The sequence below is a fragment of the Perognathus longimembris genome, chromosome 28, assembly GCF_023159225.1.
Source record: "Perognathus longimembris pacificus isolate PPM17 chromosome 28, ASM2315922v1, whole genome shotgun sequence".
Taxonomy (NCBI): domain Eukaryota; kingdom Metazoa; phylum Chordata; class Mammalia; order Rodentia; family Heteromyidae; genus Perognathus; species Perognathus longimembris.
The window spans coordinates 78,632,580-78,658,712 of NC_063188.1; the positions used below are offsets into that span (position 1 = coordinate 78,632,580).

The following is a 26,133-nucleotide window of genomic DNA, read 5'->3' on the forward strand; positions in this document are numbered from 1 at the left end:
AGCCCTGGGTTCAGTTTCTCAGTATCACATAAACACAAAAAGCCAGAAGTGGTGCTGTGGCTCAAGTGGTAGAGTGCTAGCCATGAGCAAAAGAAACTCAGGGACAGTGCCCAGGCCCTATGTTCAAGCCCCAGGACTGGCAAAAACAAAACCCAAAACTCAAGCATGAGAAAACATGATGGAGGAGCTGGGAATATGGCCTAGTGGCAAGAGTGTGTATACATGAAGCCCTAGGTTCAATTCCTCAGCACCACATATATAGAAAATGGCCAGAAGTGGTGCTGTGGCTCAAGTGGTAGAGTGCTAGCCTTGAGCAAAAAGAAGCCAGGGACAGTGCTCAGGCCCTGAGTTCAAGGCTCAGGACTGGCCAGAAAAAAAAAGAAAACATGATGGAGACCAGATGAGATCATGTCTGTCTTTCCTCTTCCTCCATAGACTCCTCCTGCTCCATCCCTGGGGCTGGCTCTTTCCATTTCTCCAAAATGTGAAAAGCTGGGTTTCCTCTAGGGTTTGCCTGGGATTCCCTTCTCATGTTCCCTCTCTAGGTGGTCTTTACCTGTTCCTGTCATGAAACAGGACTTATCCCTGAAGATGATGCCCAAGTTTTTATCTCCTCAAACTGTTCTGTTAGCATTTACCCAGTTATCTCAAGTTTTATTTATTGATCACCCAGCAGATGTTAATTGCACTTTTGTTCATCAGCACCCATGTAATGCACCAAAGTCCCAGAAGTTACCCAGACGAAAATTCCCTGCTATTGCCAGAGGTGGAGATACATGCCTGCAGTTCTGTCATTCAGATGTGGGGCTGAGACAAGGGGCTTACAAACTCAAGGAGAGTAGGCCACATATTAAGACCCTGTCTCAAAAGCCAGGTGTTGGTGGCTCATGCCTATAATCCTAGCTACTCAGCAGGCTGCAATCTAAGGATTGAGGTGTGAAGCCAACCTGGCTGGAAGGTCTATGAAACCCATCTCAAAATAACCACCAAAGAAAAGGATGTGGCGCTGTGGCTCAACTGGTAGAGCATTAGTCTTGAGCTAGAAAGCTCAGGGACAATGCCTGAGCCCTGAGTTCAAGCCCCAGAACTGCGCCCCCTTCCCCCCCCCCCCCGCAAAAAGAAAAGAAGGTAAAAAAATAAACCACCTTCTGCCATTTTGAGGCAAGTAAAACTGACAAGAAACAATACATTAACATATTAAATACACTAAATAAATACCCTAAGTGTATTTATTAATACATTAATCCCATAATATAAGAACAGACACTCTCTTCTCTTTGTTTACATAAGCAATCTGCTAAGGCATTTGAATACCTAAATGTGTGGGAGAAAAGGCTCTGACAATCCTCGTCCACAGAAACTCCTGAGTAGTTATGCAGTTTAGGAACAAAGGAAGTATCGATTATAACATTATTTCCAGGGCAACAAGTGATTAAATAAAGCAGTCAGGCAGAATTGCAGGTTTCTTGGGGAGTTTGTTTTCACAAGATAATACTAGCCCTGACAGCTGAAGTCTTAGAATCTTTAACTAGACCCCTTTGTTCAAGTACATGTTCAGAGAACACAATATGTTGTCTATAATGGATACAAATATTAACAAACCAGATTTCCCAGAAAATGAGCAGCATTCTTAATGAGATTCTGTTTTTAACCCTTGACCAAATTGTTTTCATTTGTAGAATGTTTTTTCTTTATGAATGAAGAAATGAGGCCTCACCTTTCTGTCTTTCTCAAGGAGAGAGAGAAGAGAAAGAGAGTATTCTACCACTGAGCTATACTCCCAGCCCACAAGATTTTTTTTAAAGATAATCTCACTATAGCCCAGACTGAACTCAAACTCATAATCCTCCTGTCTCAAGTGTTGAGATTATAGGTCTGTACCACCACACCTGGACAAAGACTTATGCTTTTGAAGCAAACACTTGAATTTTGCTCACTTGGGCTTATGAAAAAGGAAAATAGCAGGTCTGTGGAGCTCAGGTTTACTGGCAAGGAAATGGGCTAAAGAGCAGTTCATTATTAACAGTAAAACAAGGAGCTCATAGCATTGTTTCCTTTAGATGAGACACACCCCTCAAGAAAATAATAAGGCTTAAAGGACTAGACTAGTGAGACTCAAAGTGTGTTCCTCAGACCAGTAGCATCAGTGTCATCTGGGAGCTTGTTAGAAATGTATAATTAGCTGGGCACCTGTGGCTCACTACTGTAATTCTACTCTGGAGGCTGAGATCATAGGATTGCAGTTCAAAGCCATCCTAGACAGACTGTAAGACTCTTATCTCCAATTAATCATCAACAAATCAGAAGTGGAGCTGTGGCTGAAGTAGTAGAGTGCCAACCTTGAGCAAAAAAAGCCAAGGTAGACTGTGAGACCTTGAGTTTAAACCCCAGTACTGGCAGAGAAAGAAAAGAAGAAATGCATATTCTGCAGCCCTACCCTGAACCTATGGGGCGCAGCAATATATAGTTTTATCAAATCGTATGAGTCATTCTTTTTTTTTTTGGCCAGTTCTAGGCCGTGAACTCAGGGCCTGAGCACTGTCCCTGGCTTTTTTGCTCAAGGCTAGCACTCTGCCACTTGAGCCACAGTGCCACTTCTGGCCATTTTCTGTATATGTGGTGCTGAGGAATCCAACCCAGAGCCTCATGTATACGAGGCAAGTACTCTTGCCACTAGGCCATATTCCCAGCCCCCCTATGAGTCATTCTGATGCACACTACAGCTTGAGAGCCACTGGGCTAGAGACTGGCAGGAATGCCATTCAAGTAGAATATCTGGAGAGGGCCTCAATGTATTGCTTGTCTCCTACTTTACAGTGTAAGTCCCTAGGGGACCAGGATTTTTGTCCTATTCTCTGCTCCATATAATTCTGAGAACCACGTCTCAAATCCCATAAGTATTTGATAAGTGGTGAATGAAGTTGGATGTAGTGGTTTATACCTGTGTAATTGATTCAGCACTCTGGAGGCTGAGGCGGGAAAATTTCAAATTCAAGGCCAAGCCTGGGCTATATAGTCCCATGCCAGCTTAAGCTACACAGTAAGACACAGTTTCAATGAGATCAATGTTGACCAGGTAAGTTTAATAAGCAGTCCTTACTCTATGGCAGGTGCTATTATAAGTACTTTGGGGGAGGGGGGCAATACTGAGGATTGAATTTAGCCTCGGCACTGTCCCCTAGCTTTTTCCGCTCAAGACTGGTGCTCTGCCACTTGAACTACAGTTCAACTTCCTACTTTTTGGTGGTTATTTGAAGAATCTCACAGACCTTCCTTCTAGGCTGCCTTCAAACCTCAATCCTTAGATCTCAGCCCCCTGAGTAGCTAGGATTACAAGTGTGAGCCACCAGCACCCAGCTCTAAGTACTTTTTAAAGGTTAACTTCCGGGACTGTGAATGTAGCCTAGCAATAGAGTACTTGCCTAGCATGCATGAAGCCCTGGGTTCAATTCCTCAGCACCACATAAACAGAAAAAGCTGGAAGTGGTGATGTGGCTCAAGTGGTAGAGTGCTAGCCTTGAGCAAAAAGAAGCCAGGGACAGTGCTCAGGCCCTGAGTTCAAGCCTCAGGACTGGCAAAAAAAATGTTAATTTCCACGGTCCACCACGAACCTGACCTATGCTGTGTAGGTACTATCTGTGAGCAGGAAACAGGCCCAAGTTGGGTTCATTACTTGCCAAATGTATTTTAATGGACCATGGCCCAGCCTCTTCCCTCCTTTCCATCCCCATCCCCCACCCCTGAGCCTCCCAGGGCATTGGATACCCAGTTCCACTCCCTTTGGAATCTCCACACTCTGACACTTCCCCTTCTCACTTCCCTTGTATTCCCCCCACCACACCCATGATGATCATAGGGAACCTCATTTTTAGGAAAGAAGAAGGCAGGGTTAAGTCAAGATGGAGAGCCTCAATACCCCTGTCCCCTTTGAGCAAGGCTACCTTCATTCCCCCCTCACCCAACACCTCCATGAGCTGAGGTTCTCCCTTGCATTGTGAGAATCATGCATTTTCCATACCTGGTACCAGGCTTTGAGATGAAGTGACTTGCCCAAGCCTACATTGCTAAAAGGTTCTTGCTCCAGACTCTCGGGCTCCATTGTTCTTTAAGTGGGACTTTCTCCATGGGCCATGGAACATTGAAAGGGTGCTAGGTGAAGTGGAGGAGGGTGCTGGGGATTGGATGACAAAGAAAACAGTACCAAGGGTGACACAGGAAATGGAGAGGGGAGGAGGCAGAGGGGATATGAGAGAGGCCAGAGTTGAAGAGGCCTGCACCATTACCCTCTCAGTTCCTCCTGCCACCCCTAGGTTCCTCTTTCCCAGAGCAGGTCAGCCCAGATAAAGACTGGGCCCCCTCTCTTCCTCTGGCGGATCGGCAGGGCTGCTGAATTCAACATGACTGTCCAAGTGCAGGTCCCTCGGTTACTACTACTGCTGCTACTCATGCTGCCAGCCACAGGTAAGTAGGCAAAGACCTAGCTGTCTCTCAGGGGCACCCAGGCCCACTGGACCCCTGACCATCTCCTCCTCCCCTGGTCTTGTTACAGGCTCAGATCCAGTGACTTGTTTCACCCAGTATGAAGAGTTAACTGGCAAGTGCCAGGGCCTGCTGGGGGGAGGCGTCCGTGCGGAGGATTGCTGTCTCAACTCTGCCTATGCTTTCCAGGAGCATGGTAGTGGGCTCTGTCAGGCATGCAGGTTCGAGGGAGCGGGCTAGGGGAAGGCCAAGAGGACTGTCACCTAGAACTGGGCTTGGTTTTTCTCTAGAACTTCCAAGGATGGCCCACAAGGCCCAGATTATGACCTTAACCCTGTGTCCCTTCCTTCCTTCCTTCCTTTTTCTATCCCCCCCCCTCCTCCCCCTCTTTCTCCCTCCCTTTCTTTTATGGGGGTATTGGACTTTGAACTCGGGCCTTGCACTTGGTAGGTAAGCATTCTACCACTCCAAGTCCTTTTTGCTTTGGGTTTTCGAATGTGATCTTACACTTTTTGCCTGAGCAGGCCTTGAATCATGATCGCCCTATTTAGGCCTCCCAAGCAGCTGATGTTACATAAATGCACCACCATACTGAATTTGTTTGTTGACATACAATATTACTAACTTTTTGCCTGGGCTGGCCTTGAACCACAATCCTGGTCTTTGCCTCCTCAGTAGCTGTGTGTATAGGAGTGAGCCACTGTGCCCAGCCCCATAGTTCAGAGTATCTCAACCTTGGCACCATTGTCATTTGGAGCTGAAAAATTTGTTGGGGTTATGGGTGCTGACCTGGGCATGTAGGATAGTTTATAACATTCCTGGCCTCCTCCCAAATGCAAATAGCAACTCCCCACACCTGTTGATACAATCAAAAAATGTCTCCAGACATTGCCAAAGATCCGGTGCGGGGCGGAACAGCCCTAGTTGAGAACCAGTTACAGCACTTCCTGTAAGCATTGCAGGTAGTGTGCAATTTAGATATTTCCAGAAGGTAATTCCAGTCACCTAGATGTGATAAGAGCTCATGTCTATCGACTACTTATTGTATACAGACACATTGTGGGAATGGAAGGGTTTGGGGGAATTTGGGGGTGATTCTGGGCCCCTAATTGTGATGACACTCCACATTGTCTGGCACTTCCTCCATAGTAGGCACATTGCAGGGGCTGGGTGGCAGCTTGGGGATTTCAGAGTATCAGTAATCTCCTAATGATGACTTTCAGCCTATATTAACACAACCCTTGTTGTCTTCTAAATGTATTTTATCACCACTTCCTATGTGGTCCAGAGACACTGTGAGGATGGGAGGCTTGGGGATTTTTTTGGGTTACAATTCCTGGGGCTTGCACTCAGGGCCTGATCTTTTATGTTCAAGGCTAAAGCTCTACCATTTGAGCCACACCTCCACTTCTGGCTTTTTTTGGTGCTTACTTGGAGATAAGAGTCATATGGACTTTTCTGCCTGGGCTGGCTTCGAACTGCAATCCTGAGAACTCAGCCTCCTGAGGTTAGGGCTTGGGTTTTGTTGGTTTTTTTTTTTTTTTGGTCACTCCTGGGGCTTGAACTCAGGGCCTGGGCACTGTTACTGGCTTCTTTTTGCTCAAGGCTAGCATTCTACCACTTGAACCATAGCGCCACTTCTGGCTTTCTGTATATGTGATGTTGAATAGAACCAAGGGCTTCATGTATACGAGGTGAGCACTTTACCACTGGGCCATATTCCTGGCTTGGGGATTTTTAAGAACAGCTCTGAGTCCCTAGTTATGTCCATAGTTCATATCTCTTATGCTTTGGTGGAATACTCAGGACAAAGCAAGAGGTTGAGGATAAATCTATGTAGGGTGTTTCTAAAGGACCCTCAGCCCATTGGGTTGAGGTCTCCCATTTACTGAGCACTTCCTGTCTGCCTGCTACATTACAGGGTGGTGGGCATGTTGGGTTTCTGGGAGCAGTTCAAGGCTCCAGGTCCTTACATTTGCTTACTTTACTTGGCTTTGTCCTTGAGGGATGCCTAAGGGTAACTTCAAGGACCCAGCCATGAAGAGAAGTGACATTTACTCCATTCACTCCCAACCTCTTCCCATTCAATCCCTCAGCATCCCTAAGGGCTAGTCCTCATCCAATCATTTATATATTTTACCCAGCACCATTATTGTTTCTATGCACACTCTGGAATCCCACATGCCATCCTGTCTGTTCATCCCCAGATGGGACACATGCTCCTCTCCACAGGTCCCCACGATGGTCACCATGGTCCTCATGGGCTCCCTGCTCAGTGACATGTTCTGAAGGGTCCCAGCTACGACATCGGCGCTGTGTAGGCAGGGGCGGGCAGTGTCCTGAGAAGGTGGCTCCTGGAACACTGGAGTGGCAGCTACAGGCCTGTGAGGACCAGCCATGTTGTCCTGGTGAGGATCAGGGAGGCAGGCATGTGTTCTTTGAAACCCAGCCCCTGGAGCCAGGGCCTGTCCCTGTGAGACACTAAGGATCTGGGGAGACTGAAGGAGAGTGGGTGGAAGGGAAGACACTGGCTTTAGTCTGAGTGATTCCCATTGTAGGCAGGGAAGAAATTCCATCCAACTTGATTTGAAAACAGGACAGACTGTCCCTGAGGGGTGAAGCAAAGGGACCAGTGTTTTTCTAAGTCTGTTGCCATAGTCCAGATCAACAGGGACATTAATGGTAGGGTAGGGATGGGATGTGAGGATAGGATTAGCTGATATAGGGTACATAAGGAAACAACCTTGAATATCATCTCCAATTTCATCCTGTCCCCTTCTCTCCCATAGAAATGGGTGGATGGTCTGAGTGGGGACCATGGGGGCCTTGCTCTGTCACCTGCTCCAAAGGAACAAGGACTCGTCAGAGAGCATGTGATCAGCCTGTCCCCAAGTGTGGGGGCCACTGCCCTGGAGAGGCCCGGAAGTCAGAGGCCTGTGATACCAAGCAGGTCTGCCCAAGTGAGTGAGGACAGCCACACGATGTGAATGGGACACCCAGAGTCAGGGTGGGTCTATGGGGTTACAGGAAGTAACTAGCAGGGTGAGAGGACTTCCTTGAGCCTGACTACCTCTGTATCTCTCCCACCTCTCCCACAGCACATGGGGCCTGGGCTGTCTGGAGCTCCTGGAGCCCCTGCTCAGGCACCTGCCGGGGTGGATCCCAAGAACCTAAGGAGACACGAAGCCGCACGTGTTCTGCACCAGAGCCCTCCAAGCGTCCTCCTGGAAAGCCCTGCTCAGGAGCAGCCTATGAGCACCGAGGCTGCACTGGCCTGCCACCCTGCCCAGGTGTGCAAAGATGAGGCCATTCACACACTGTCTGTGGACTCTTAGTTTGGGGCACATATGCTCTGTCATTTCTAGAACAGTTTGTATACCATAGGGCTATGAAGCTCTTCATTTGAGGAATGCCTCAAGGGTCTGGGGACTGAAGGAAAGCTTAAAGTGGACTTTTTCCTCACTGCCTTCCCCTTTCCAACAGTGGCTGGAGGCTGGGGGCCATGGGGACCTGTGATTCCCTGTCCTGTGACGTGTGGCTTAGGACAGGCACTGGAACGGCGATCATGTAATCAACCTGCACCCCAGCATGGGGGCCCCTTCTGTGCTGGTGATGCTACCCGGACCCACATTTGCAACACAGCTGTACCCTGCCCTGGTTAGCATCTCCAGAAGCACTGTTCTCATACCTAAGCCCTCAGCCTATCTTCACTACCCTATGCCTACAACTGATGCCTTGCTGCTTTAAATCCCCCCCACCCCGTTCTTTGGCCCTGAAGTCTTGCTTCTACCTCTGATCCCCATTGTACACTTCTTATTACCCTTACAACTCTCATAGCCTTCCCTCCTTCCTGCCCCCTGAGCCACCTCACTGGCTCCCTGCTTGCCCTCTGTCTTCGCAGTGAATGGGGAGTGGGAAGCCTGGGGGAAGTGGGGCACCTGCAGCCGCTTACCCATGCAGTCCATCAGCTGTAATGAAATCCCGGGCCAGCAGTCTCGCACAAGGATTTGCAAGGGTCGGAAGTTTGATGGGCAGCGGTGTGCTGGAAATTACCAGGATATCCGACATTGCTACAACATCCAGAACTGCAACTGTGAGTGGACCCACAGATGACACTATGATGGTGGGCAGCCCAGGCAGGGACAAGGGTCTTCCATCTCTGCTGTGAACCCTTCTATACCTTCCCACTGAAACTTGCTGGTGTTGACTCTCTGACCCCCTCCCCTCATTACAGTGAAAGGCTCCTGGTCACAGTGGACTACCTGGGGGCTGTGCACACCTCCGTGTGGACCCAACCCCACCCGCGTCCGCCGGCGCCTCTGCACAGCCTTGCTCCCCAAGTTCTCGTGAGTGAGGGGCAAGACTCTGCTGAAAAGAGGGTATTAAAGATGAGAAAGTCAGCCACACCCAGCAGGGGCTTCCACCACTGGGTCTAAGGTGCTTATCTTACTGCATTTCATCTGCCAGAAATTAAGTAGAGGAAGAGGAGATACTGGGGACTGATGCACGGGCTTTGTGCCTCTCAGTCATTCGTGCAACTTTTCAGCCATTTTCCTATGCACTCAGTACTTCATCCATTCCTGATGCCTTAGTTCCTACACTTTGAGTTGCTCAGTCACAAAAACTTCCATGCACTGCACATCTCACTTCCCTGAGGCATTCTAAGGTCTTTCTGGCAATAGTTGCAGACATACAACCCAGCTTTGCGAATCCTCCAAGGAACCCAGGTGAGTGTGGACCTGGTAGAAGGCATAAAGAGGGATGATTGGCAAAAGGGCTGCCACCTTGTTCTGGGTCCAAGAAGCAGAAGCAGATTTCCTAGGCAGGTAGTGGTTGGGAAAAACATTGCTGGCATGAAGACTGAGCAGGGCCCTAAACACAGGATTGAGATTAACCACTTTAGTGTTTATTGGTGGGCCAGGCAAGGGTTCATAGTGTTAAAAACACCAATCCCTTCCATACAGATCAAGCTACTAGGTTAAGTGGGGTGTTCCCAGTGCATGGGAAACCATTTAGGACTAGATCTTCCTGCTATGAGATTTGGAATGGGTCTTCTTTTTACCCCCGGTATTGTGGCTTAAAGTCAGGGCTTGAGCACCAGGGCTGGTGCTCTCCAACTTGAGCCACACTTCCACTTTCAATTTTTTGGTAGTTAATTGGAGGTAAGAGTCTCGTGAACTTTTCTACTCCAGCTGGCTTCAAACCTCAATCCTCAGTTCTCAGCCTCCTGAATAGATAGGGCTATGGTGTGAGCCACCAGTGTCCATCCTTGGCGTAAGTGATATTGAATAGAAGCACAAAGGACTTGGATTACTGAGAGACTGAGTGGAGGAAGGCCCAATGAATAGCGGGCTTCCCTAGTGGAAGAAATAACTCAGGTGAAGAGTTTTCTGAATGTTGTCTCAGTTTGGATAAAGTGAGTGTGTGTGTGTGTGTGTGTGTGTGTGTGTGTGTGTGTGTGTGTGTGTGTGTAAGAGAGAGGGGGGGTGGAGAAAAAGGGGGCAGGCAGAGAGAGATACCTAAAACAGGGATTTGGCCCCAGCCACCAAACCTTGAATGTCAGGGCAAGGGCTTTATCCAGGTTAAGAATGGGGAACAGATAATAAATTAACAGTCAGACAGGTACTAGAGGCTCAGGCCTGTAACCATAGCTACTCAAGAGGCTGGGATATAAGGATCATTGTTCAAAGTCAGCCCGGGCAGAGAAGTCTATGAGACTGTCACATTCAATTTACCACCAAAAAGCTGGAAATGAAAGTATGGCCTAACTGGTAGTACACCAGCCTTTAGTGGAAATAAAACAAAATAAGCAAGAGCATATGGTCACTATAGGTTGAACAGTTTATTTGCTTCTGTTAAAAAACAAAGAATGGGCTGGGAATATGGCCTAGTGGCAGAAGTGCTTGCCTCATATACATAAAGCCCTGGGTTCAATTCCTCAGCACCACATATATAGAAAAAGCTGGAAGTGATGCTGTGGCTCAAGTGGCAGAGTGCTGCCTTGAGCAAAAAGAAGCCAGGGACAGTGCTCATGCTCTGAGTTCAAGCCCCAAGACTGGCACAACAACAACAAAAAAAGACATTAACAATCACCAGCATGCTTTCAGCATTTACTGTAATGCCAGATACTTACTTGAATTCACTCATTTATCCTCATGCAGCTTGGTCAGATGGTATTATTCCTTTTATTGCCATTCTGTAGATGAGTAAAACTGAGGCACAGGAAGGATAAATAGTCCAGTATCAGCTACAAGTAGTGTTAGGCATGCAATGGACATTAATTAAAACTTCTTTGAAGGTATGGCTCAAATGGTAGAGAGCTTGCCTAGCAAGCACAAGGCCCTGAGTTCAAATGTCAATTATCTACCTCCCCACCCCCCATAAAGACTTTGTTGAACTATCTGTGGTGACACACACCTATAATATCAGCTCTCTGGAGATTGAGTAGGAGGATGGCAAGTATGAGGCCAGCCCCAGGCTACAAAGTGAGACCCTATCTTAAAAAAAAAAATCTGTTGAATGTATTTGTGCCTTTCCTCAGCTTCTCTTATCCATTCCCTCATTAACACCCCAGGCCCACCGTTACCATGGTCGAAGGTCAGGGTGAGAAGAATGTGACCTTCTGGGGGAACCCACGACCACAATGTGAGGAACTGCAGGGGCAGAAGCTGGTGGTGGAAGAGAAACGGCCATGTCTACATGTGCCTGCCTGCAAAGATCCTATGGAAAAACCTTGATCCTTCTTGCTTCCAGTCTGACCTCCTGTCTTCCCAGACTCCAATAAATCAGGCTTTTCTGACATTGCTGAAAGAAGGAAAAACAACCTGCCTTCTTTCCCGGAAGTGGGGCGATAGCATTTTCTAGAGCTATGACACAGCAGCCTGTCCTGGAAAACAGTATGTCCCACTGTGCTTGCAGCCTGTGAAAGCAAGTGTCCAGCAACAACCTCCCTTCCCCACTGTCCTAACCTTCCTCCTTTCCTAGTGCTCCAGGGCCACCCAGCACGTCCCTCTGCAGAGCTCTGCTTTGCTTTGATTGGCTATTCGCTTGGACAGACAGTTCTTGATTGGCCACTGTTCTGGGTAGTTATTGTCTCTCTGCCTTCTGAAGCTTCCTGGGTTCCCACCCAACAGAGCCTCTCAGCTGTTCCATCCACGTCAATGACAGAGGGAGGCAGAGGCGTGGTCATGGCTGGTACCCTGCCAAGGGAGCACCTGCACCCACCCACTCCCAGCAGCCCAGCTCTAGCACCACAATTATCCACAACAAATAGCTCTGGGAGGCGGACTGAGAAAGTGGCTGTGATCTGGGGTGGAAGCAAAGAGAAACTAGAGTTAACATCCTCTTGAGGAGCCCCCAGGGCAAACCCAGACATACATTCCTTTCACATTTGTGCATTTCACATAACACTGTCTACTGCATGCTAGACCTAAAGTCTAGGCATCTGGGGTGGAGGAGGACTGGTAGAAGAAGAGGACATCTGAGCAAGGAACAGACTCAGAATAGGCTTTCCTTTTGTTCAACACTTAACGCCTACTGTATGCTAACAATAGTGCTGGACATCAGGGAACATAAGAAGAGGAATCAGCTGCACGTGTCGCTGCAGTAAAGGGTACAAACCAAGACACCAATGCTCTTAGCATTTGCTCATTCATTTACCACTCACTGAATGCTGAGAGCCCCTTGCAATGAGACACACAGGAATCATCATCATAGTTATGGTAATAGCTAACACTTAGAAAGTACTTATTGTGTGCCCAGAAGTGTCTTAAGGCTTTCCATCGTGTGAACTCATTTAATCCACAATAAACTCATGAGGTTCAGTATTCTCTCCCATTCTACAAAGGCAGAAACAGGTACAAAAAGGTTGTGGGCTAGACATCTTTGAAGCACCATGCATTATGGTGCAGACTTATATCAGGAATAGAATTCAAGACTGCAGTGGGTGAAGGGGACCCCTCTGCATTGGAAGGACCAGATAGAAGATTCATTATAACTAAATTCTTCTCCATACCCTAATTTGACATCTTGGGTCCATTTTCCATTATGTAAAATAGTCCAGTTGATGAGTTTAAATGGAGATGAATCAATGAGCACTTGGTCATCTTGGGAAAACAGTAAAAGTGCACATGGGGGATCCTGGTTTCTACTAACGGGTGTAAGATACGTGTATAAGAAAGTGGAGGTTCAGTTGTGTATGTGCACTGTGAGGTGCATATATGTGTGTTTGATTAGATCTACAGATCTGTCAAAATTAAGGATGCATTGAATATATGTTGTACATAAATGATTTATAGTGTCACATATATGCATATTCGCTAAGGTGGCATAGATACATATGGCATAAATATGGGCACAACACTGAGTGTGGCTGGGAATGTGGCTTAGTGGTAGAGTGCTTGCCTAGCATGCATGAAGCCCTGGGTTCAATTCCTCAGCACCACATACACAGAAAAAGCCGGAAGTGGCGCTGTGGCTCAAGAGGTAGAGTGCTAGCCTTGAGCATAAGGAAGCCAAGGACAGTGCTCAAGCCCTGAGTCCCAAGCACCAGGACTGGCAAAAGAAAAACCAAGACAAAACACTGAGTGTGAATATGTTAGGAATGTGCTTGCACTGTTGCTCACCAATACACGAGAAAGAAAATCATTCTTGGAGGCTCTTCTGTAGAAAGCCTTGTTGAAGGAGATGGAGATTGTGTAGAGAGATTGTTTTTTTCCTGCTTTGGGGAGTTGAGGCACCCCAAGGGGATTCCTCTAAAAGATAATCTACAAACAATTTCTAGAAATTGAGCCACCTGGAGAAAGGGAATGGTACTAGAAGCCACAAGTACTAGGAGGCCTGGGAACCAGCTTCTTAGGAAGAGGCACAGACCAGAGACAGAATCCTAAGGAGTCCAGATTCAGTCCCAGAGCTGCCAGAAAGGTCTGGAGATGCACAACTACTATCCACCAGAGAGGTCACTATAAGTTGAGCAGTTTATTTACTTCTGTTAAAAAACAAAGAATGGGGGGCTGGGGATATAGCCTAGTGGTAAGAGTGCCTGCCTCGGATACACGAGGCCCTAGGTTCGATTCCCCAGCACCACATATACAGAAAACGGCCAGAAGCGGCGCTGTGGCTCAAGTGGCAGAGTGCTAGCCTTGAGCGGGAAGAAGCCAGGGACAGTGCTCAGGCCCTGAGTCCAAGGCCCAGGACTGGCCAAAAAAAAAAAAAAAAAAAAAACAAAGAATGGACTGGGAATATGGCCTAGTGGCAAAAGTGCTTGCCTCATATACATGAAGCCCTGGATTCAATTCCTCAGCACCACATATATAGAAAAAGCTGAAAGTGATGCTGTGGCTCAAGTGGCAGAGTGCTGCCTTGAGCAAAAAGAAGCCAGGGATAGTGCTCATGCCCTGAGTTCAAGCCCCAGGACTGGAAAAAAAAAAAAGGGGCTGGGAATGTGGCTTAGTGGTAGAGTGTTTACCTAACATGCATGAAGCCCTGAGTTTGATTCCTCAGTACCAAATAAATAGAAAAGGCCAGAGGTGGTGCTGTGACTCAAGTGGTAAAACACTATCCTTGAGCAAAATAAGCCCAGGGACAGTGCTCAGGCACTGAATTCAAGCCCCAGGACTGGCACAAAAAAAATCAGATTTTTTTTCTTTGTCAGCCCTAGGGGTTGAACTCAGGGTCTAGGTGCTATCTCTAGCTGAAGGCTAGTGCTGTACCACTTGAGCCAGAGCGCCTTTTCTGGTTTTCTGATGATTAATTGGAGATAAGTATCTCACAGTCTTTTCTGCCCAGGCTGGATTCAAACCACGATTTTCAGAACTCAGCCTCCTGAGTAGTTTGGATTACAGGAATGAGCTACCAGCACTAGGCTACAAAACAGTTTTTAATTAGCAACAGAAGCACACATTTCAGTGTCAAAACGTTGGAAAATACCCAATTTGTGAGTATCCTGGAGGGAAGAAGGACATGCCAAAGCAAAGGTCTAGAGATGGGACTGAAGCTGAGTGGGATGGAAAAAGGAAAAGAATGATGTGGGAAATGTTTGACTTGGAGACTGTGGGAACCTATGGTAAAAATGGAATCTAAGACCTAGAGGAGGGGGGGAATTTCCTGTGACTATGGCCAAAGGCAGCTGTTGAAAGAAGAAAGAGAAGGGGGGCTGGGGATATGGCCTAGTGGCAAGAGTGCCTGCCTCATATACATGAGGCCCTGGGTTCGATTCCCCAGCACCACATATACAGAAAATGGCCAGAAGTGGCGCTGTGGCTCAAGTGGCAGAGTGCTAGCCTTGAGCAAAAAGAAGCCAGGGACAGTGCTCAGGCCCAGAGTCCAAGTCCCAGGACTGGCAAAAAAAAAAAAAAAAAAAAGAAGAAAGAGAAGATATTCCTGGTAGAGAGTACATTGCATGCAACCATATAGAGATTGCTTCTCCCCTTCTGCTTAGAGGTAGGTCAAGTCAAATGACCATTCCCATTATATAAATGAAGAAACCAAATCTGTGACTTTTCTAGCTATATAGTGGAGGCTTAACTTGAACCCAGGCATTGTGACTCCAGGTCCCATACTATATGCCTTGTTTAAACTAATGATTTAATGAATGAAAAATAAATGAATACATGCTTGGTTCACTTTAAAGTCCTGCAGGCAAAAGAGACCCCTAAAACTGCCTACTTATGTGTCTTCTGCCAGCACATCTGGTCCAATATCATTACTCCTAGGGCCAAGGCCCTATCTAATATGGCCTTTGCTAAACTGTAACACTATCTCCTACCACAATCCCCGTGACTTTGTTGTAGCCACACTAGCAGTGGCTGTTCTATCTTCCTGGCACACTCTTTTTTTTCCAGTCCTGGGGCTAGAACTCAGGGCTTGAGTATTGTCCCTGAGCTTCTTTTGCTGAAGGCTAGCATTCCACCACTTTGTTTTTTTTTCTGTGGATGTGGCACTGAGAAATAGAACCCAGCCACATTCCCAGCCTGTTGGCACACTCTTAAAAGAAAAGTAATGTATGGATTGGAAAGTTTACATGATCATATAGAAATGAACTGGAGTTTTTGGATTCCCTCATCAGTAAAGTGGAAATTGCATTATCTACCCACAGGGCTGTATGAACCAAGGTATATAAACAGTGCTCAACAAGTGCTTCTTTATGGATTTGTGCTTTTATTGTAGTCAGGAATTAAAATATGAAATGTCTTTTCATCTCACTCTGGACTACGTCCCCCCACACTTGCTCATGTGCAAATATTTGGCACTCTGGTCCTGTTTGAAAAATTCTCCGGTGTGGGAGGAGACAGCCATGACACTGTTGACATTAGATTTTGGCTATGTCCAGGCAGAAGAATGGGAGCATGGAGAGAGAGAGAGAGAGAGAGAGAGAGAGAGAGAGAGAGAGAGAGAGAGAGAGAGAGAGAGAGAGAGAGAGAGAGTGTGTGTGTGAGGAGGAGGAGGAGGAGGAGGAGGAGGAGGAGGAGGAGGAGGAGGAGGAAATGCAGGCATCAAGGCTAGAACTGCAGATAATGTATCTGTATTGTATATCTGTATTTTTCCATGATCATCTGTAGGTATGTTTTTGTCTAGATGTGAGTGCTTGGGTGAGTTTCTCTGGGTCCCTGTGTGTGCTTCCCATGTCTGTAAAGGTGTATGCATGCATGGACTCAACATGCTCATGTGTTTGTTACTCTGGGCTTATATGTCTGTTTATAAACCTAGAGAGGTATATGTTCTCTGTATGTGGCCTGTGTGTTTCCTTACTTTTATATATGTGTGCTATTCCTTGTGTGTCTCCAGGCCCCTCACCACCCAAGGCAAGAGTATCCACCTCCGAATGTCTGATGTTGGCTCTGCTGCCCCCACATCAACCCCCACTTCTCTCTGATTGAGACTATGTGGGTCGGAACACTGATTTCCCGGTAGAGCACTGCGTGTGTCCCCTCACCCCTCTCCGTGAGGGGCTTATTTCTCTACTTTTATGTCTCTTGAGTGTGCCTCCGTGCGCACACCCCCCTCCCCCAATAATTGCCCTCAGTGGTGGATAGCAACACTGGAAACAAAATTTGGGGGAGGGTTCTGTGGAATGTGAGTGGATATGAGGACCAAAATAAGGCGGGTTGTGGGGGTAGTCTGCTTGACTACTGACCCCAACCCTTTAAACAAGCACCCCACCCCCACTCCCCAAATTGCGCATCCCTTATCGGAGAGGGGGGAGGGGTAACAGGATGCGGCGTGGCGCATGCGCACTGCTGGATTCAGCACCGCGGACAGCGCCTTCGCCCCCGCCGCCGGCGCGCGCCACCACCTCCTCAGCACTGAAGGCGAGCTGACGTCACTCGCCATTGCTCTACAAACTCCCCTTCCCCAAGGCCTTGGTCGCGTCCGCGCTGCCGTGTGCCCAGCCAGACGGCACCACTCTAGGCGCCACATAGGGGGGCACGGGCGCGACCATCCGCGCTGCGGCGGCGGCGACTCAGCGCTGCCTCAGTCTGCGGCGGGCAGCCGAGGAGTCGCGTCGTGCCTGAGAGCGCAGCTGTGCTCCTGGGCCCTTCGTGGTCCGCCCCCGCGGCTCCTGGACAGACTGCCCCTAGGACCTCCTGCTCCAAGCCGCCACCATGAACTACCTGCGGCGCCGCCTGTCGGACAGCAACTTCATGGCCAATCTGCCGAATGGGTACATGACAGACCTGCAGCGCCCGCAGCCGCCCCCGCCGCCGCCCTCTGCCGCGAGCCCCGGAGCCACACCCGGTTCCACCACCGCCACTGCCGAGAGGGCCTCCACGGCCGCTCCAGTGGCCTCTCCGGCCGCCCCTAGTCCCGGGTCCTCAGGGGGCGGTGGCTTCTTTTCGTCGCTGTCCAACGCGGTCAAACAAACCACAGCAGCCGCGGCCGCCACCTTCAGCGAGCAGGTGGGCGGCGGCTCTGGGGGCGCAGGCCGCGGGGGCGCCGCCGCCAGGGTGCTGCTGGTCATCGACGAGCCGCACACCGACTGGTAAGCCACTGCTGTGCCTTCCTGTGGGCCTGGGTCCCCAGATGATTCCACAGTGAATGAGCAATTATCGAGCGCCACTTATGTACCTGGCATCCAGCCCCCTCACCCAAATTCCTTCCCTTTAAATCATGATGCAGGGCCTTCCTATGTGCCCCGCCCTTGCCTCCCCTAAACCTCAGTGGAGGTTTAATCAGAGCAATAATCAGTTGCCTACTGTGTACCTCTTCCTCAATCCTCCCCCCAAGTACCTTTGGCTTCAATAGATCCCATAAGCCTTCAAGCACTGAATGTGACCTGCTTCCCCTACCTTACTCTTCCCCCCAAGGTCTTTTCCTCTAATGAATTTGTAAGCATCAACCTAGTACCTACAGTATGCAGAACCCTTTCTGTAAGCCTTTGGCTTCAGTGAATTTGGGGAGCATGTTTTTAGAGCTCAATTTGAGCCCCTTTCTCCTCACCCTTTGCCCTTAAGCTTTCTCTCTAATGGGTCTTGTGCGCATGCATTCTCTTCCTGGTAAACACTGATTGAGTGCCTGCTGTGTATTCCACCCCTGCTTTTAGCCACAAGCTTGGCCTGTAATGGATCCTGTGAATGTTCACTGGATGTCTTCTATTTGCCCCAAATCCCGGCCCTCTCTCCAAGGAGATTTTTCTCCAACGGATCTAAGAAGCATTTCTTAAGTACCTGACATATATCCCATCCCTAAGCCCCACTCAAGCAAATCGCTTTCCTACAGCGAGTTCCATGAGCATTTCTGAACCTTTGATGTGTGACTCATCACCAGACTGTCTCCTCAAAGACCTCTATAATGAATCCTAAAAGCAGGTATTGAGTGCCTTCTGCATCCTCCATCCCAAGCTACTTCTTCAAAGGCCTTTCCTTTGATCGGTCCATCCAGCATCTATCCACTTTCTACAGTGTGAGCCTTTTCTAAAGGTTCTTTCCTCCAATATGGTCAGCAAGCATGTACTGAATACCTGCTTGGATACTTTCTCCCCCCCAACCAAACCTTTGCTCAATGCCTTTTCCTTCAGTAGCTTTACTCAACATGTAATGAACACTTTTTGCATGACCCAACCTTAGAAACCACCAAGGCCTATGCTTGCAGTTAATCCAATGCTCAGATGTCTAGCAGTTACTGTGGGTACCACGTTAGTCAACCTTGTAGAAGACTTCCTTCCTTCCTTCATTCCTTAGCATGTATAAGGGGCACAGGCTCTGTGCCTTCTCCACAAAAGCCTTTCCACTCATGGATGGAGAATCCTGCACACAGAGATCAGGTTTCTGCATTTCCTTTCTTCTTCCCCAAAGGGCTTTTCCTCTAAAAATCCAGTGAGTGTTTATCAAATGATCATGTACCCATCCCTATGCCCCTCCTTGCCAAAGCTTTCTTTTAATGGATGCAGTGGATGTATTCCTTTCTGCCATATACTACATTCTAATTACCTTCCCCGAAGGCCTTTTCCTCCAATGGCTCCCATGAGCATCTACAGAGTCCTTCTGTGTGTTCCCACTTTGTCCCCAGAGACCTTTTCTTCCAGTGGACCCAGTGCCTGTTGCATGGAGGGAACACATTCCCTTCGATGCCACTCAGAGAACCTACCCCAACCACAAGCTCTGCCTCTTCCCTAGCTCTTCTCCTTCCATTAATCCAGAGCCCAATTTAGAGGGCTCACACCTCTTCTATTCCATTCACTAACCCTGGGATTCCCTCTCCCAACCTTCAGTCTATACCCCCAAAGGGCCTTTCGTCTATTTAAGCCAGTAAACACTTACTAAGCACTTATTGTATGAGTCATCCTCAATCTCCTCTTTCCAGGTCTCTGAAGTTCCTGCCCCTGCCTTAAGAACCCACTCTCCAGGGATCTACTTTAGCTGAAATTTATTGAGTACCATTTGTTTACTAGTCAGATCACTCTTCTCCCTCCCCCAAGAGTCCTTACCCTGATGCCTTTCTCTTCAGAGCCATTCATGCTACAGATATTTATTATCTTTTTCCATGTGTCAGAATGTGGGAGGCATTTATTATGCACTACAATACACTAAGAAGAACCTTCCTTCAGCTCCCTTTCCTGTTTTGTGCCACTACTAGGGCTTAAACTCATGGCCTTGGCTCAGCTTTTTTTTGCTCAAGGCTGGCCTTCTACTACTTGAGCCATGCCCTCAGTCCTTCTAATGCCAATTGCTAGCTGGATTTTTCATGTATTTTCTTTTATTTAACACCACAATCTTTTTGGTGCCTGTAGTAGGGCTTGAACTCAGGGCCTTATGCTGTCCCTGAGCTTTATTGCTCAAGGCTATCGATGTAACACTTGAGCCACACCTCTACTTTTTGTTAGTTAATTGGAGATGAGTCTCATGGACTTTCCTGCAGGGCTGGCTTTGAACTACAATCCCAGATCTTAGCTTCCTGAGTAGCTAGGATTACAGACATGAGCCACTGGTGCTCAGCTAACTCCACATTCATTGTATACTCTAAAGAACCTTAACCCCCCCCCCCGTAGGCCCACCCCCTATTAACAATCCTCACCCTTCCTTTCACACTATATAGTCCTGAAGATTCAGTGCGTACTATACTTTATTCCAGCTAGATGATGCTCCCCCACTTGGTAGCCATCCCTGAGCTATCCTTTCCTGTCCCCATTAATCCAGAAAGCACTTATTAATATCTTACTATATTCTGTTCAAATAACTGCATTCCTGTCTCTTCAACAGGCTACTTCACTCTTGTTTCCAGCAGTCCATAAAGCATGAACTCATCATGTGCCATAGTTCCTTCACTAAAGTCCAATTCCCAGTATGCTCTTACTGGCCAAATTTGTTGCACTTGGATTAGCAAATATTAATGAGGCCCCTGCTGTATATTGGGAGTCCCCTCCTTTAGTCCCCTTCTCTACTCGAACCCTCCAGGCAGGTTCTTTATTGCTTTTTTCTCCATTCCTCCAAGTATCTACTAAATACTGATAAGACCTTTTCCATGTTGGCAACTCCAATGGTTTTCATTTTTGCTTTTATTCTCTCAAACAAGCACTTATTGAGCACCTGCTCTCTTTATCCCAGCAGCTTCTCCAGTCTTTCCTTCTAGGCAATCAAGCAAATATTTAGTTAGTGCCTACTGTTTGTGAGGTAACATGGATGAAGGGAAAGAGCCTTTGTACACCAGGCTCAGCATGAGGAAAGAGCCTTGCATCACCAACTAACAAACTCTCAGAACCATGGAAGCTTCCAAGGTTTTAGCCTACAATAAAGGAGGGATTTTGCAATCTGTAACAAATGCACACCGAAGTGAAGTGTGATGCTTTCCCCAGAACTTCACCACTCTCATTTCTTCCTGAAGTTTAGCAGCTCTGCTTTGAAGTTGCAAACTCTGCATTGAGACTCATCTCTCTGTTTTAGAGATAGTTTAGTCCCATGTTTTTCAAACAGGGGTTACCTATCAGCTTATGACCAGCATATCACTTTCTTCATGATGAAAGATAAGTGAAAATAGAAAATAACACTATCTTGCACATAATAAGCAGAGTTTTTAAAATAAATTGTCATTACAGTAAGACATATACTATATAATGTATACTACATATGACATGTTGCATGTGTTATGTAATTACTTTATACTATATAAGCATATTGTATATTTTTTCTTCAGAAAACAAGATAGGAAATATAAAGTTGCATTTCAAATAATAATATTAATTATTTACGGAAACTTCTTGACATGAGGTCTTGCTATATAGCCCAGACTAGTCTTGAACTCATGATCCTCCTGCCTCAGCATTCCAAGTACTGGGGTTACAGGTATATGTCACCATGCCTGGCTAAAGCTTTAATTCTAATTATATATGTATACTTAAGTACATTCTACTATATATCCTAGAGACATACACATAATTTTAGTATGCAACATTTTATGTGTTACATGTCATATAAAGCATATCCTATATTCTATTTGCTATATAATGTGTCTTATATAATACATATGGCATGAGTTATTATGTAACTATGTATATAGTGTTTGTATAAACTATATATCTTATTGTGGCTTCTTTCCTTAGATAGACTTGCCTGGAGGCAGACCCTTCACCTTCAGCTAGCACCTCTTTTGGTCTCAGTGGCTTACTGGGTGGGTGATCTATTCCCTTCTCTTTGAGAGATCCCTGAGCCTTGTGTCCCCACACACTTCTCAGGCTCCAGTTGCACTACTTGTCCTCTTACCATCAAAATTGAATAAGGAGTGTCAACAGATGCCCAAGTGGATCAACTGGGTGCCAAACATACTCCTCCTCCCTGCCCCTAAATTGTACCAGCATCCCTACGTCCTCCTAAGTATCAGGTCATGTCTTCCTGCCAGACAATGATGCCTTTTCACTTGGCATGAAAGCCCTGAAGTGCCTAGGTGGTGATCATAGTCTAGAGTTTAATGGGATTCTTGCTGTGTCCCCTGGTAGCAGTGTCCCCCCTTGAAGAACCAGGACCTCTAACCTTGCAGAGCCTTGAGGGAACAGGAAGCACAAATTCCCAAAGTGGACCACTGGGATCTATGGTAAGCTGGGTCACTCCTACTTTAACCTCCAAGTTCCAAGACCCATGTACCCTACCTATTAAGAACAAAGCACGTGCCATGGCTATTGATTTAGGGCTTATCCTGTGGTTTTGAGTTTGAAGATGATGCCATTTTTACATGGTATCATCTCTCATTATATGAGGGTCTTAGCTATGGCTACAAAATCCACATCATTCTAGCAGGCCAGCAGCTTCTGGACACAGTGATATGTAACCAAATTACTTGGTTCCATGGTCACAGACCACTTTTGCCCTTCTTTACTTTGCTATAACTTGTGTCATTTGGTTTGATGCAGTGATCTGTGGGATCCGAAGGTGCTGGTTCAAAAATTGTGGGAGCCCTTGGACAGTGATGTGGCAGAAGTCCTACAGTCAGATTCCATGTATGGAATCTTCCAGTCAAAATAGATTGCTATTCTTTCCATGGCGTAAAGGGTCCCAATGTATAGTCATCCTACCCCAAGTAGTTGATTGATTGGTCTTCTTGAGACATGGTGTCATCTGACAGACTCAGCGTTGGTCTCAGTTGCTGGCAAGTTGGATATTCAGCTATAATGCTGTTGGCCCCACATGTAGCTTCTTTTTCTGCTGCTATTGCCACTTGATTCATGTGTCTGCCCATCTGCTAGCACTGGGGTGGCTGATTACAGAGGCTGGTTGACATCATCTGGCTGACTCATCCTGTCTATCTGGTTGCCTCATGCCACTTCCATGGTGGATGATGGCTGGTAGGTGTTGCACACAATACAATGATTTTCTCTGCTCCCTTTTAGCCCACTCCCATATGTCCACCCACCTTTCTGTATCCCAGACTTCCTTTGTCCTGATCTTTTAATCTTTTGCCTTCCAGGTCTTTGACCAACCAGCTGAGCCATTTACCATTACCCATAAATGCATATATAGTCTAATCTGGAGCTACTGCCTTTTTCACACAAAGTAGACTACCATGTACACAGCCCACTGGTCCACTATTGGGGTCTCTGGCACTATCTTCCAAGGATGCTTCAAAATGCAGCTGTAGTGTAGCCACTGCCCATTTTTGGGCTGTCACTCACAGATTGAGGCAACCCATTTCTGACTCAAACTTAGGCATTATCCTCTTTCATCAGCTGGTTGGAAATCTTTTAGCTGAGAGTGAGATGCTAGCATGCTACTTGTGGACAACGTGGAGATCTGGGTTACCCACTCATGCAGCATGCTTGGCCTTGCATGGGCTCAGTCCAGAGGCTGCTGGTCCCATCTGATTATTATTTGGTATAGGTGACAGAACCTAGCTTGTGATGAACTGTCCTGGATGCACAGTTACTTGATGACCCATGGTCAAGCATTCTATATATACCAGTATTCTGGTTGAATAAGTTTCTCACAGAGCATATAATTCAGCTAGACATGGTGACACACATCTGTAATCCTAGCACTTGGGAGGCTGAAGCAGGATTGATACTTAGAGGTCAATCTGAACCACATAGCAAGTTCTAAGACAGCCTGGGCTACAAAGTGAGACTGTCTCAAAAAACAAAAAGACAAATAAGTCTTGGCTGCAGATGGCATGGCATCACTCCAGAATTCTGAAAGCCTCTTACTTGGGCTTCTCATAAGCTCCACATTGTGTCTTTTCCCACTGATACCTCCAGTATCAAAGAACCTTCCAGATCTTATGGTCTACATGTCAGGACTGCTTGTTCCACATCCTAGACCTGCTGTACAGCCCTTTTGTGCTCTGGTCCTCACTAAGAGCTGGAAGCTTCACATATCACCTAAAACATGGGTCAGAGCAGTGTTTCCAGAACCTGGAAGAGACCTTCTGGCTCTTGGGCTTCTCTTCATGATGGAAGAGGTGAGATGCAATGCTATTCTCTGCTTGGAGATGCTGTCATGGCATGCTTTGGACCACTGGATCCCTAAAACTTTTGCTAATATGGTAGGCCCCTGAGTCTTTGTACGGTTTCTCTCCTGCCCTCTGCAAAACATGTAAATTTTTTTTGAGAATCTCACTCTGTACCCCAGGCTGATCTTGAAGTCTTCTACTTCTTTTTTACATCAGCCTCCCAAGTGCTGGGATTACAGATGTGTACCACCATACCCTGCTTGGAGTACATTGCCTTATCAAGACAATATGCTAACCATCTCTTACCCATCTTACATAATCGTATGATGTAACTGATATAATTGTCCAGTGTGATATCCTGTGGGATGTCCAGATGGTACAGATTCCTCTGGACTATATTATGACACAAGTTGATAGAAATAACATCTCCCAATGGCAAGACCAAGAACAAATATTGTTGTCAGTCCCATGTGAAAGTGAGATGTTTCTGATCTTCCTTTTAATCAAAATTAAAAAGAATATGTTTTCTGGATGCTGGTAATTCACACCTGTTATCCTAGCTACTCAGGAGGCCGAGATCTGAAAATTGCAGTTCGAAGCCAGCCTGGAAAGAAAAGTCTGTGAGACTCTTATTTCCAATTAATCACCAAAAAAGTTAGAAGTAGAGGTGTGGCTCAGGTGATAGAGCACCAGCCTTGAGTGAAAAAGCCAAACAAGAATGAAAGGCCCTGAGTTCAAACCCCAGTATTGGCACCCCCCGCCCCACAACACACTAAAGAAGAGTATGTTTGCTCAATTGGTGACCATCGCCATACATAAGATCTTATTTCCCTACTGTAGGAATGATAGTGTGTCCGGAGTGATAACACAATCAGAAGTAACACCTTTCCAAGGACCAACAGCCTTCTCAGAGACCAACACTTCTGCATCCTTTACATATTTCTGATTGGTCCTAATTTCTGTATCACCCCTAGAATAATATAGTATTACTTTTGATTTACTATTTTCTTGTTTTGTTTTTTGGCAGTATTGGGATTAAACCAAGGGCCTCATGCATGTTAAGCAAGTATGGCACCACTGAGCTGCCCCCCTTGCCCCGCAGCCTGATTTACTTCTCTGATCAGAGCACAGGGATATGTGCCATTTCAGAAGCTTCCATTTGGACATTCTTACTGCGATAGCTCTCCCTAAAGATCAAGGAACCTGTGTCAGGGCCATTCCAGTTATGTGTTTGTGTATTGGGGAAGTGACCACTTTGTGGGTCTCTGGATCCAGGGAATCCCCAGTGAGTACAGCATGGGTATTGGTCTCGTTTTCTGGAGAAGAGTTGGGTCCTGAGAGCAATAGGCATTGACTTATAAAGAACCTGCTTCATTTGAGGTCTTCTGCATTATCTTCAAGCAGAGGAAAGTGCTATATCTAAAGGGGAGTGAGCTGCTTCTGTAAGCACAAAGGGTTCAAGTGAGTTTCTAAGTTCAAGGTGTTTACATCTGCTCAGACATCCCCACCCTAAGCCTCGGGGCCCCACTCTCATGTTAGAGCTCTGAGCATGGCAAGAGAGAATGCTAGGCCTGAAAGTTCATCTTCTCTGAAGCTCTGCCACACTTACTGATAAATCCAGAGATTGCTTTTCCCCTTTCTGCTCTCTGGCTGCAAAAGCTTTCCTTACATGAAGCCAGGGAGGTCCTCTGGATTTCACATTAGCTTTGAATTGATGATGATTCACCCTGAGCATGTCAGATGTTTCTTCAGCTCATCAGTGACATTTAGCAAACAGTCACCCCAATCTGGTTACCATTTCCCTTGCCCCTCTCAAGTGCCAACGATATTTCACCAGCTGGCTTCTTCCCTTCCACCAGATTCCTCCTACAGTCTACAGGCAGAAAAAAGTCAATTGCTGTTCCCAAGTCCAGCAGCCCGTGCTTTCATTCTCCCTCACAGAAGAAAAGACTGCATCTTAGCTGGGGAAGTTGTGTGTGCCAGTGACTCACACCTATAATCCTAGATACTCAGGAGGCTGAGATCTGAGGGTTGTGATTTGAAGCCAGCCTGGGCAGGAAAGTCCCTGAGACTCTTATCTCCAATTAAGCACCTGAAAAGTCAAAAGTAGAGCTGTGGATCAAGTGGTAGTGCACTATCCTTGAACAAAAAAAGCTCAGGGATGCCTGGAGCTGGTGGTTCACGCCTGTAATCCTAGCCATGGAGGCTGAGATCTGAGAATCATGGTTCAAAGCCAGCCTGGACAGGAAAGTCCATGAGACTCTTATCTCCAATTAACAACCAGAA

At 46.9% G+C, this 26,133-nt stretch overlaps 2 protein-coding genes across 4 annotated transcripts in view; both read left to right on the top strand.

Moving 5' to 3' along the window:
- The first annotated feature begins 4,290 nt into the window (after positions 1 to 4,290).
- LOC125343346 (complement factor properdin) lies at positions 4,291 to 11,591 on the top strand. Its single transcript, XM_048335700.1, has 9 exons — positions 4,291 to 4,461; positions 4,550 to 4,700; positions 6,712 to 6,887; positions 7,269 to 7,439; positions 7,578 to 7,769; positions 7,963 to 8,136; positions 8,381 to 8,572; positions 8,714 to 8,825; positions 11,054 to 11,591. Exons 1-9 carry the CDS (start codon positions 4,398 to 4,400, stop codon positions 11,214 to 11,216), a joined length of 1,395 nt encoding a protein of 464 aa, XP_048191657.1. The 5' UTR covers positions 4,291 to 4,397; the 3' UTR covers positions 11,217 to 11,591.
- Positions 11,592 to 16,952: 5,361 nt separating this feature from the next.
- Syn1 (synapsin I) overlaps positions 16,953 to 26,133 on the top strand; it is a 71,753-nt gene continuing 62,572 nt past the window's right edge. For 2 of the 3 annotated variants that reach the window (XM_048335687.1, XM_048335689.1), the window contains exon 1: positions 16,953 to 17,458. In XM_048335687.1, the coding sequence (XP_048191644.1) occupies positions 17,082 to 17,458 (377 nt within the window). In that variant the 5' untranslated portion in view covers positions 16,953 to 17,081. The remainder of the gene's footprint in view (positions 17,459 to 26,133) is intronic. The other variant, XM_048335688.1, reaches the window with a different exon arrangement.

Excerpts from the sequence above, each read along its gene's own strand:
- LOC125343346 (XM_048335700.1), top strand. The coding sequence starts at position 4,398 with ATGACTGTCCAAGTGCAGGTCCCTCGGTTACTACTACTGCTGCTACTC. Across the intron at positions 7,770-7,962 it reads TGGCCTGCCACCCTGCCCAG|TGGCTGGAGGCTGGGGGCCA; the intron begins GTGTGCAAAGAT and ends CCTTTCCAACAG. Across the intron at positions 8,573-8,713 it reads CAACATCCAGAACTGCAACT|TGAAAGGCTCCTGGTCACAG; the intron begins GTGAGTGGACCC and ends CCCTCATTACAG.